This window comes from Globicephala melas, chromosome 3, assembly GCF_963455315.2.
Source record: "Globicephala melas chromosome 3, mGloMel1.2, whole genome shotgun sequence".
NCBI lineage: Eukaryota > Metazoa > Chordata > Mammalia > Artiodactyla > Delphinidae > Globicephala > Globicephala melas.
In genome coordinates, this window is record NC_083316.1 from 11,371,099 (window position 1) to 11,383,873 (window position 12,775).

General features: G+C 38.4%; 1 protein-coding gene across 1 annotated transcript in view; it reads right to left on the reverse strand.

The window, feature by feature from the left end:
* The window catches only part of DNAH5 (dynein axonemal heavy chain 5), a 273,908-nt gene that overhangs the window by 10,061 nt on the left and 251,072 nt on the right, over positions 1-12,775 (reverse strand). Inside the window, exons 72-78 of the mRNA XM_030856579.2 lie at positions 10,688-10,907; positions 8,838-9,043; positions 7,994-8,197; positions 6,002-6,217; positions 4,153-4,365; positions 1,208-1,360; positions 537-768 (exon numbers count right to left, since the gene is read on the reverse strand). Coding sequence (XP_030712439.2) covers positions 537-768; positions 1,208-1,360; positions 4,153-4,365; positions 6,002-6,217; positions 7,994-8,197; positions 8,838-9,043; positions 10,688-10,907 — 1,444 coding nt within the window. The remainder of the gene's footprint in view (positions 1-536; positions 769-1,207; positions 1,361-4,152; positions 4,366-6,001; positions 6,218-7,993; positions 8,198-8,837; positions 9,044-10,687; positions 10,908-12,775) is intronic.

The following is a 12,775-nucleotide window of genomic DNA, read 5'->3' on the forward strand; positions in this document are numbered from 1 at the left end:
TACCCTTAGCTACTGGATTAAGTTGAATGCCCCTGAATTCAAACTGGATTTCACAACCTGGCTTAAATCTCCAAGCTGGTGGAGACACCACCTCCCGTAGCCCTGTGCAGTCCTGCCTGGAAAGCCTTCTTTCCACTACTTACCTCATCATCCAAGCCCCATCTATCCTTCCAAGCCCATCCAGGCCCAACTGCCCCTAAGATCCAGCCCCTAACTATTTCATCCCACTGTTATCTCACCCTCCTTTCTCACCACTTATTTACTATTCCAAACACCTGTTTCTTATCTCATTAGCTAATGCTACTTTATCTACTTTATTAGATAGGCAAGAACTATCTAGAACCATTGCCTCCCAGGAGCCTCAAGAAAGAGTTCAGCAGTCAGTCAGTACTCATTAAACACAGGTGTAAATGTGAGGCCACTTGATAACATAGTATAAACCTTATCCCATGATAACAGAAATGACGATATCCTGTGTTTATAACATCATCCAACCTAATAATACCAACCATCCCTCAATGCACAAGACAACTTACTGTTGTTTTCGGCATAAATTCTTATCACAGGCATTAACTCGAAGAGCACTTTCGGTTTGGACTCGATGAGTTTCATGTTCCTCTTGTCCCAGCCAGCACCTTCAAGATACAAGCCATAGACGTAGATGCCCTCTGTGGGAGGGGCAGAAATGTCATCCTTCATCCACTTGGTGACTTCGTTGCAGAGCACCATATTGTCCAGAGCCCAACCTTCATTGGCCCGAGTTATTTCCTACTCAGGGCAAGAGCAAAAGCAAAGGATGAATGAAATCAGCAACTAGAGGTTTGTCTTCATATAAAGAGCATTATCGTGATGACAGTGTAGCCCCAAATTATCCAGATTCAAAGAAGGTAGGATAGTATTTAAAGAGTTTTAAAAGATTCTCTTATAAGCAATACCCATGTCCTAATTTAACCCCTTGTACTTTAAAAGAAATAGAAAATCAAATCAAATATAACAATAACAAATATTTTGAAATCCCAGCTAGCAGCCTGAGAACAAGTGGGATTTATGTTCAGGACAAAGTAACTGCTGCTGTCAAAAAGAGACATTCATTCTCTTTAAAGGGGTCTTATTCTACTGTCTTATTCTACTCTTTAAAACCATAATGAAAGAAGAAAGCCTGGTAGAGGAAAATTATAATAACACAAGTGAAAATCAGAGCTATTACCTGTCGCATTGCAGTTAAAAATCCTTGGGGGTTAAAAAAGCCTGTCATCCAGAAGCAGTGGGGCCGGTCATTGAAAACCCAAGAGGTAAACTGGCAGTTTCTTTCAATAAGCTCAGTAAACCAGAAACCCAACGTACTTGAAACCCAAGATTCCTGAAATGCATACATTAAACCATGAATTAATATAGGTTTAATTCTGCCGTGTAACTGGCTACGTTCACAGAAGAAAACAGTGGTGAAATAACAATTACACTCTTAGAATTTAGAAGTCCCTAAGACATAAATTTTTCATGGGTTATGACATTTAAGTTTTCAAATTATTCTTCCTCCTTAATGATATATGATAGAATCAGCTAGTCATCACATGGATTTCAGGTCAATCCAGTTCAGCACACTGTTCAAGACATCTGTTTTCAGTAGAATCTCCTTCCACATACAAATATAGTCATGACCAATTTTGCCATAAAGCAATTAATTGAATTAAATTTAACAGGTTTCAACTATTTTTCCTTAGGCTACATTTTCAGTAGATACATTATAAAATAAGATTTCTATTTATATAAATGTGCTCATGGCCTTATCAGCACTTTAAAATATATTTTGTGAACGATAAATCATAGAAGCCTTTTTCCACTTATCATTTTTTATGAGGCAAACAACAGTTATTCTCTGAAGTTTTTGTCCCTTAGACTGCACTTTTATTTCCTCTGAGGAAGGGGTAGAAATGGAAACACAGGTCTCTTTACCACAAATTAATTGCATTCATTGCCTGTAACGTTCTGCCTGAATTCACATGTGGAACTCCTATTACTACAATTGGCATGGAAATGTCAGTAACGTTATCAGCAGCCACACTAGAAGGGATCTCCAAATCATATTTTATAACATTTTACTGTAACTGCAATATTTTATGTGTGAATAAATGTAGTGATCAACCTGGATAGATAAACTACTTGAATTTCAAATATCTTAAGAATTGATATGCCTATTTTTCAAGAGACAGTGAGATTCCCAAAGACTGATAATAAGTAGTATAAAAACCTGTATAAAATGATTTTAATTTAAAAATGAGGTAACTCATTCTATCACATCTTTATAGATGTGTTAACTGAAAGAGGTGTGTTTATATGACATTGGATCTGAGGGCACAGGGACTCATTAATAAGGGGATGTCTCCAGGCAAGGATCCCTGTTACAGAGCCTGCAGGTGCTGACCAAGCTGGGCGAGCTGTTTAGTGGAAAAGGAGCCTGCAAGGGCCAGTGACCGCAGAGGTTCTTCCTCTGTCATTGGCAATGAAAAGAGTGCCTCTGGCCTTGGCAATGAATTTTTTGAAGGTGAGGAGAGAAAGGAGTCTGGTCAAAGCTGATTCTGAGTTTCTAGACTGCGTGACTAGAGGGATGGATGGTGGTTCACCAAATAAGATGGAGAAGACAGTAGAACACTCCCCAGTTACCATATACTGCCTTTGGGACCCACTGCCTTGGGATCTGCCAAAGCCCTGGGTGAGATATCAGAGTCTCAGCACTAAGTGGATCTCTTCTGAGAGACTCTCAGTTCTAACCCCATCCTGTCTCACCATCCCATTTACCTGAGTATCCTCCAGAAGGTTCCAGTCACCCCAGGACCCAATATCGTCTCTATAAGTTGCCCTCCCTGGATAACCCCACCCTCCTGCCTCCCAAGTCCTTCCCCTGGACCCTCAGCATCTTCAGAGCCATGATCAGCAAACACCTCTACAGAGACACTCAGGTACTCATTTTACTCTTCCAAGTAAAAAAAAAATTTCTTAAAACCACATCTATCATACAAACTGTTATATGTAGAATGGATAAACAACAGGTCCTACTGTATAGCACAGGGAACTATATTCAATATCCTGTAATAAACCATAATGGAAAAGAATTTTTTTTTAAAACCCAGATCTTGGTGCATATATATAATGGAATATTACTCAGCCATTAAAAAGAATGAAATAATGCCATTTGCAGCAACATGGATAGACCTAGAGATTATTATATGAAGCCAAGTAAGTCAGAAAGAGAAACACAAATACCATATATCACTTATATGTTGAATCTAAAATACGACACAAACAAACATACCTATGAAACAGATTCACAGACGTAGAGAACAGACATGCAGCTGTCAAGGGAGAGGGGCTGCGGGGGAAGGACTGGGAGTTTGGGATTAGCAGATGCAAATTATTATATATAGAATGGATAAACAACAAGGTCCTACTGTAGAGCACAGAGAACTATATTCAATAGATTGTGATAAACCATAGTGGAAAAGAATATGAAACAGAATATATATGTATAACTGAGTCACTTTGCTGTGCAGCACAAATTAACACAACATTACAAACCAATGATACTTCAATAAAATTTTAAAAACCGACACCTGTCATTTAGCACAATTAACAATACATAATAAGCATACTGTTAAATTATTATCTTGTTATCTTGAAAGATACATACTCACATATTTACAGACGAAGCAAGGAAAAATGTGTCTCTTTGGTGTGACTTTTGATACCTGCGTGTGTCTAGGAACATTCCCTTCTATAAGACTAACATCACGAGCTTTGAAATCCGTGAGCTTGGGTTTACATTCTGATTCTTAGACTTCTAAGGTGTGTGATCTGGGAAAAGATTTAACACCGCCCCCCAACCTCAAGTTCCTCATCTGTAAACTAAGGGTAATAAATTGCAAGATTTAAATGAAACAGTGCATATAAATTGCCTAGCAGAGAACCTGAGATGTGGGAGATGCTAAATTATTTCCTTCCCTACCCACAATCCAAAACTACAGGGCTCTAAGGAGATTAGTCCCTAAGCAAAAGAACACTCTTAAGTACATTATTCTTACGTGCTTTTCACTGGCCAATTACAACTATTCACAACAATAAAGTGATTAGGCAGAATAAGAGCTGAGCTAAACGTACTTTTTTCCACCGAGCAGGAATTCTGGCATCGAACATGCAATTCAGTGCATCTTGTAGATTTTCACTCATGATGATGGTACCATCAATGGCAAGTTTTAGCTCGGTCAGGGTGCTTCGGACTAGGGTGAGTACCCTTTGCATTCTGTCTATCTCCTGCCTGAGGAAAATGTTCATCGGCTGGAATGGCCCCATCTTTTGCAGCCTCTCCTTTACCTGCCGTGGAGACACCCAGCACGTGAAAAAGTAGACAGCTACTAACGTTATGTAACTGGTACCCTAGGGCTTCTGAAAGGGCCCCAAATTTTACAGTTCCATAAACAGTAAGCTTTTTTTTTTTTCCACTGCCAGAAAACCAAGAAGAAATAAAGAAGAAACGTCTGTTAAATGACCAGCTGATTTTTCATCCCATGTGGGAGAAGACAGGCCTCCATAAATTCACAGAATATACAATCCATGTCTACAAACATGTAACCTTCCAAACAGCAACTGCACTTATTGGGAAATATTCACTACTGCCACTCCAAGACTTGCGAATACACACATGGACACACACAAGCAGATGTGTACACATACACAACAATTCTTAAGGCTGCCTCAAAACACGAGACTTCTGTTTTAAAAGCTTTCGTTTTTTCCATCAAAGCATCTATCCATCCACCCACCCATTCATTTCTCTCTTTCAAGTATTTATTCAGAGTCTTTTGTGGATCAGATAACATGCCATGTTGAGTTGATTTATCCTAAGCAAATTTAGCAAAAGGAAGGTGTCTCTTCTAAACCCCATACTTACCATGTTTATTTATGTAATTATTATTATATTTTTAAGGCATTTTCATTGCTTTATAAATATTTCAACCACTGTTAGACATGAATGACCGCTTTCCTGATACTATAATGAAAGGTGCTTACGAAAGCTGGTAGCAGTATTGATTTTTTCCGAGCAAGTGATCAGAGATTCTTCCAAGGGAAATGAGTCCCTTGGTGACAGTTCCTTGAGTTCAGACTATAGTACTAGCACCCAAAATGGCCTGCTTCATGGAAAATAATAGGATGCTCAAGTAACAAAATGCTGCAGACTTCCTTCTGAAAACCAGGTGGAAAGGGCAATATATAGAGAAACACGGTGGTCTTGTGACAAAAATGTCACAAGGTTAGTCCAGGTCATCTCTTAAGACTACATGGATGGGACTTCCCTGGTGGTCCATGCCGTGGGGTACAGCCAAAAAAAAAAAAAAAAAAAAACTGCATGGAAAGTAAGCCACTTACTTTTGCTTTTCTCAAAGACTTAAACATGTTATCAGGGTAAACCTTTTCACAATAATTGCTAAAATGTCAAAAAAAATTAACTTTCACAATCATCAATTTTGCTTAGAAGTTACTTGCGTATTAAAAAGACAAATCAATTTTCCAAACCCATGAGATGAAGAAGCTGCGGAGTTAACGATATAACTATAGACTCCCTGAAATTAAGAAGGCCTGAATTACACAACATTTTTCTAAATAATCAAAGCTTTACTCTAAGAATACATTTTTTTTCCTCTGAACAAATGACACTGTGCAGTGCCTCCAGGGAACGTTTTAGAAAAGCAATCCTAACCCTTCGGTCCACACTTGTAATTTAATTATGAAGATTAATGTTCTCATCAGGTTTCTTTATTATTTCTCGTTTGAGATGATTACATTTATAAATTCAAACACTTCTTTTTCTGGTTCTTCAAGAAGCAAGTTTTTTAAATGATTTTTTTTAATTTCAGAAAAATTATTTTTTGCCCTCCTCCCTTCGTCCTCACTCCCCCAACCAACCAGACACATCCACAGCTGATGTTTTGTCAGGATGCCATCAACTCACTTCAAATGGACCATAGTCTGGGGGCAGCTTCTCTAGCATGTCATCAGCCAGCCGGGCCACCACCGCCTCTCGGGTCTCATCCCCTCCACCAGAGCTATCCTTGGGCTGGATGCCCAGAATGGTGTCCAGCACGTCCTTGGCCAGCTTGCTCTGGTAGGTGATGTCGGCATTGGGGTGCAGCCAGAACACCTCAGGGCTGTCGTAGGTGGGCAAGCTCTAAACAACACAGACCGTAAGCACAGAGCTGCTGACACAAGTACCAGTTAAATTACACTGTCTTAGCAAATAAGCATGTTTTTATTAGGATAAGCATTTACATGATATGTCTTATTCATGGCAGGCTGCAACCTCAACAATTTTTCCAGGGAAGAATCAAAAGTTGTCTTGAAAAACAATTAACATAATAGGCTCATGGTTCTTTAATATCTGCACTTCAAGCAAATTCAATCAAAAAGACACTATCTTGTTTTATAATATATTTGTAAGATGGAAAGGGAACGATGGATTGGTATTTTGTTTTTTGAAGGTCTCGTCTAATTCAAACCAATTGTTTAAATAAATGGTGTATAACGAATTGTTACTAAAAATGACAGTTTTAGCAATTATGGCCCAATAAGACCAGAGGTGGGAAATGTACTTTCCCAAGGAGAAGGACAGAGACTAAGAAAAAGGAGAAATATTGAAAGAGCAACAAAGTTACAGAGAAAAGCAGACAGCAAATGAGAAGCAAAACTAGCAGGTAAATACTCCCCCAGCTACTTGAAAAAAAGAAAATTTACCTACAATTTGATGTATAATTTTATGTGCGAATTGTATCCTTACCTTTATTCATGGTTTCCCTCCCTTCTAGTCCATTATTTTATTCCTTTTTACGTAACGCCTTTTTATGAGCTACCTCAAATTCATTGTGAAATGAGGCGTATGTAAATGAATATAACGTGCAGGTATACCTAAATTTACACCTTCATAGGCATTCTCCTATTCAGTGCTAATGATTTAAAGACACATATAGTACAGTTAAGACAAATATATTTGTAGATTTGAATTAATAAAAGTGTAGGCGTGGTGATATATGATAAACTCATCACACTTATATATCACGGAACCTCTAAATATACTGATAAATTTAGCGCTTGGCGGGCTGTTGTGCTTTACTTTGTTTATCCTGAGATAAATCTTAGAGGCAAAAGAGATCGCTAAATGATGATCTAATGAATTCAAGGTATTGAGACAGAAAATGTAGTTACCTGGAAGGACAAATCATATTTTTTCCCAAATCTCCTGTCAAAATCCTATTCCTACTTAGAGCAGGCCTTCTCAGTTGGAGGTGATTTTGCCCCCGCCAGGGACATTTGGCAATGTCTGGAGACATTGTAGGTTGTCACAACTGGGTAGAAAGTGAAACTGACATCTAGTGGGTAGAGGCGAGGGAGGCTGCTAACCATTCTATACAGGTCAGTCCCCCACTCAAGGAAGTATCCAGCCCTGAATGTCAACGGAGCCGAGGCTGAGAAACCCAGTCTTGGAGGAAGCTCTTCTACAGAGTGCGTTCCTGAACATACTCATAAGCTGTCCATCAGGCCAGGATTAAGGAACAGATGTCACGGGATAATGCAAGTGGATTGAAACAGAACAGATTGAGTCTAGAGGCTGCCTTTGGGTAGAGAGCTCCAGGGGATTTGTGTAGGTTCCCTGGTTCTAAATCTGCCCAGTCTATCGCCTCTCCAAAGAATATTCCTCATGGGGCATTAAAAGGGGAGGAAAGAAGGGAATTCACATAAAACACACCCTCCGAACAAATATAAACAGTTTAATCATTAGGTGAATATAAACATATGAAGACAGCATCTATGTGCTTGGAAACTTCCATGTTCAGTATGAATCACCATTAAAATTTATTTTCAAAGAAGTACATACAGTACAAATAAATATCAAAAAAGTCAACTTGCTGTAGATACTTGCTCTATACAAAAAATTCTGAAGATGACAAACCTGAATATACTGAAGGTAGTTCTCCACCGTGCTGCATTTTGGAATATTATATCCTTGGTAAAAGCTAAAATCCGGTCCAAACATATTTTCACTGAACCAAACCTTAGTAAGTGTGTTCAACAATCTCTTGTCATAGTCATCAGTGACTCTGCCTCCGTACTGAATCTCTCCTATCATGTAGCGTACAGTGGTCCAGGAGACGCCCTGGGAAAATTTATAGAATGATTGTGGACTGACTACTGTCTCACCCCCATTTTCCCTGCCAAGTAACACCCATGTAATCATTGTCATCAATGTCATTTACTCATTCATTTATTCACTCCTCAGTCATGCGAAAAGTACAGAAAGAAAGTTAAATAGGCAGACATGAGGGGTAACTCAAAGCTCGTGATCATGACCTGAGATAGGTTCTCTTGGTGCATTCATGTTTCTATACTTTGATTTCAATAGAAAAAAAATTGTTTATTTTTTGAGAATATAGAGGCTGTTCTTTAAAAAGCACACACTCCAAAAGTAATCTAGACTCTAAATTTTTCATGTTTTACGATTTTAAAAAACACACTTCTTCACCCATTCCCCCCTCCCTCCAACAGACCCCTTAGGTTGTCTTACTTGTAATGTCAACTTGTCTTTGAGAAGTAAAAACATAATCAAAATTTGTTCCTTTTTTTCCCTAAAATCAAGAGGCTAGTGTGACCCAAGCTGCTATGACTTAAAGAGAATGACTTTGCCAGCACAGAAAATCATCACTCTTACAGGATTAACGCCAAGGCTGGGCGGTCATGTGAGTTCAAGGACCCAAGTCCACAATCACCGGGGGCACGAAGCAGTGTGTGCACAGTACCTTTTTGAGATCCATGTCGTCTAAGTGGTTTTGGATGAACTGCACCGTGGCATTAAAGTCGGCTTGGTTAAATTCGTAGGGTATGTTCCACCCCAGGGGGCCGAACTTGCGCCTCTCCTGGACGGTGGAGTGCAGGAAAGCCACGGCATACAGCATGGGCTTCCATTGGGCTACAGAGCTCACGTCCAGCAGGTCTTGGCTCACACCTGTTGTGGTCAGTTAGGTGAAAAACTATATCATCTCTCAAACATCTTTACTTTCTACTACTTTTATAATCTATTAATTATTTTTGTAAATTCCTGATATTAAACTTCACTTATCTTGAATTACTCTTACCATATTCATATGACAATTATCATTTAACTTTTGCGTACCCAGAGGGCATTCCTCTCTGAAAAAGATGCACAGAGATTTGAGGCGGTTGGGGGCTTGCTAACATGGATCAAGTTCTTGGCCAACCTAACAAGATAATGCAGGGATAAAACGGAGACGGAAGAATAGTGGCAGTAAAATAAATATTGCTGCTATTACTACAACTACTACTACTAATAATACCTATTACTACTACTACTACTACTACTACTAGGGGCATGTACACAGGTTGCGATGGCTTCTATATACTCTTTTAACAATTTAATATTAATTAAAATCGCGTATATAGAAGCCCATTGCTACTGAAAAGTACGAACTATTAGATATAAAATAAGCTGTAAGGATATATTGTACAACATGGGGAATATAGGCAATATTTTATAAATGGAGTAGAGTCTTTAAAAATTGTGAATCACTCTATTACACACCCATAACATATAATATTGTACAGCAACTATATCTCAATTAAAAAGAATAAAATATAATAATAAAATAAAAAAGAAGCCCATTGCAACCTGAGTATACTCCCCCAAAATAATTATGATTCCTATATAGGTACATATTATATTGCATATATAATTATAAATTTTTTCACTTGAAATCTTTTTTTACTGACATCATCCTTCCACATCTATTTTATTGGCAAAAATTTGAGACTTGTTGACAACTCCAAAAAAATTTCTTTGTAGATTTTTCAGATTGCTATGTAATAATTATTATCTTGATGATTATTATTAAATACACTATTTTAAATTAAATTTACTCCAATTGTCCTGGATAGTTTTTATTATCACTATTTTAGGCACAAGAAAACTGAAACTCAGGTTGTTTGAGCGATTAGCGCCCAAGAGAACAAAGCATTTGTTCAGGCAGTATCAGAGCCGGGATTTCTAACTCCAAGTCCATACTCTTTCTGTGACCATGAGTCTCAGACAGGAAGCTATGACACAGAAAGAGCAAATGAACAGAGAGAAATCTCAGCTCCAGTTGTGATAGGAGGGGCATTTTGGTCTGGTTTGGTGGCCGTTGTCGGATTTCTAACTTAGCTCACATTCTGACATCCTGACACACAACTTCATGCAATGAAAGTAGAGACCATAATTGTGACTCAGCCTCTCCTCTTGCAAGAGGCTACTGCCCTACGTTAGGTATGGAGCACGAAGACCATAAACGACATTATCCATTTTAGATGTTAACTTAGAAAGGCAAGTGTCTAGCAGAGAATAGCATAGGCCAAAGTAGAGCAATAGTGGGGAAATAGCAAAAATATAAGGTGGAAACCTGAGCTCTGACGCCATAACACGGCCAGCGGATATTCCATATGGAGCAGGACAGAGTGGGCTATCCCCTCACCATCATGTTAAGTCATAGCACCACTTCCTATAACTAATCCTAGATAATTCATTTTTCATAATTTCTTTAAGAAAACAATTTAAGCACAAGAACTCCCGTAAACTTGGAAGTATTCCTCGACTCACCACCATATGTTCTTTTCAGTCCTGCCCGGAGTCCCTGGGGGGGCTCATTGGCAAATTTAATGGACATCTGAAGGAGGGTAATGGGAAACTGTTTATGAGCCTCGGTCGTCATCCACAGGCGGAAAGCATCATGTACAGTCTCGGTTTCTATAATTATGTCCATGAGCTCATCCATGAAATCGAGTCCCAGATGGCAGTTCTGCAAAAGTGCCCATCCTCCCTACATCAACAACAGTACATGGAAATTAGTCGATTTTGTGTTTCACCCAGAGATTTAAATTAGTATGTTCTTTAGAAATTAAGTAATTAAAATTTAATAGAAAAGCACGCTAACACCTTTAAAGTACTCTAGGTCCAATCTAAGGATATGATCATGTTGAACTGGGATAGGTTACATTTCTTCTTATTCCATGTATGTGTCTCACAGTATACTAACATGCCACCTGGAGTAATAATATATAGTGGGGGTCATGAACATCACCAAAGTGAAACATAAAAAGAGATAACGGCACTTCCAAGTAAAGATGTTTGACTGAAAACCATCACTTAGCTCAGCTGCCTCCCCAAATTCCATGAAAAGTACAATGAAGGGACTTGTTTAAAGGTATGAACTCTGAAGGACAAAGATAGTGAAGGTGAAGACAATGTCAATAACACTGAAAACAGACTCAAGAAAGCTGAACCCTAAACTGACTGTTTGGGGACAGCTGAGACGTAAACTGATTTATAGCATATAACTTCCAAAACACTCAAGAAGAGGTGACGAAGGTCCTTCTGGAAGTGGGGGAAGACGATGGACTAATACAAGCAGATTGAAAGTCCAGACCCCCGACATGTTTCCTTAATGGAAGGTGGAAAGTTGATTTTCTTTAGAAGGCAAAACAGACAGGGTTTGCAGTGGAAGAGAGCAGCCTGTTAAGAGTATAGGAACCTCACTGAAAACAGGTAAAAGAAAGCTTACCTATTGAGTTTGGAGACCTATTACCTTCCTTCTCCCACTGAGTTCCCAGAATACAGGCAGCAAGGTATATACCCTCTAGAATAAGGAAGAACCTTCTCTGGGGAATCTGACCACTCTAACAGCAAGAGCCTTAGAAAATAAAAAGCCATATCTCTTGTATAAATTATTCTATGAGCATAAGAAGATTCTTGTATAAAGCAACACAGGCAAAAGTTTAGGTCATGAAATAATAATTTATTCAATACCTAATCTATAGAACATCTTTTGCCAAAATCATCTACCATACCCAGATCATAACCTCGAGTTGTTTTCTTGACTCTCTGACTTTGGATCACTTAGATTTGATTAGTGTAACCTGAGATATTTTTCTTTCTAAGAAACAAACTAAGCACCAGATATAAAATCTTAGTCAAGTTACATGTAAAACTGATCATTTTGGAATGTCACATATTCCCTTACATTTTCTTCAGAAGTATATAGCACTGCTGAATAAATAACTATTTATTTAGTCCTATGAAAATTTAATTGACACTATCCACAATTCAAAAAAAAAGGGAAATTAAATATAAAACATAACTACAAAAAGCCTTCAGATGCTCTCTTTCATCCAGCATACAAGTGACTCCTGATCTAAGTTTCTTAGGTGAGAACTTGGAAGGTTCAATCTTCACCCATGGAAAGGAATCTTTGGCCAAAGTTGTTTCTTTGGCATTGCCACACTCTGTATGAAAATTCTGTGTTCTTACTGAGCAGATCATCCATTTTGCTATTCTTGGGTAGTTGGTTCACTCTGTCAGAAAACACTATTGTCTCTGACAAGTTATAAGCATGCTAATAATAATAAAGATTTTTAAAAATTTTTTACTTGAAATTAAACTACTAAACAAAAAACACAGATAAATTGAAGCCTAAAAATATTCCATTTAAATTCGAATTTAGTTGCCTGAAGCTATTAGTTACACCATCATTTATTTTAAATTCAAGTTAACTCCATGTCCTGTGAATGTTAGTGTTTTTGCTCTAAGTACAGTACTATGCAGAGGAAGGAAGTCAAGGGGGAGGGAGGATGACGGGGGAGAGGCCAGGATGGAGGCCCACCAAGCCCTCGTGTCAGACCAGACCTAGGA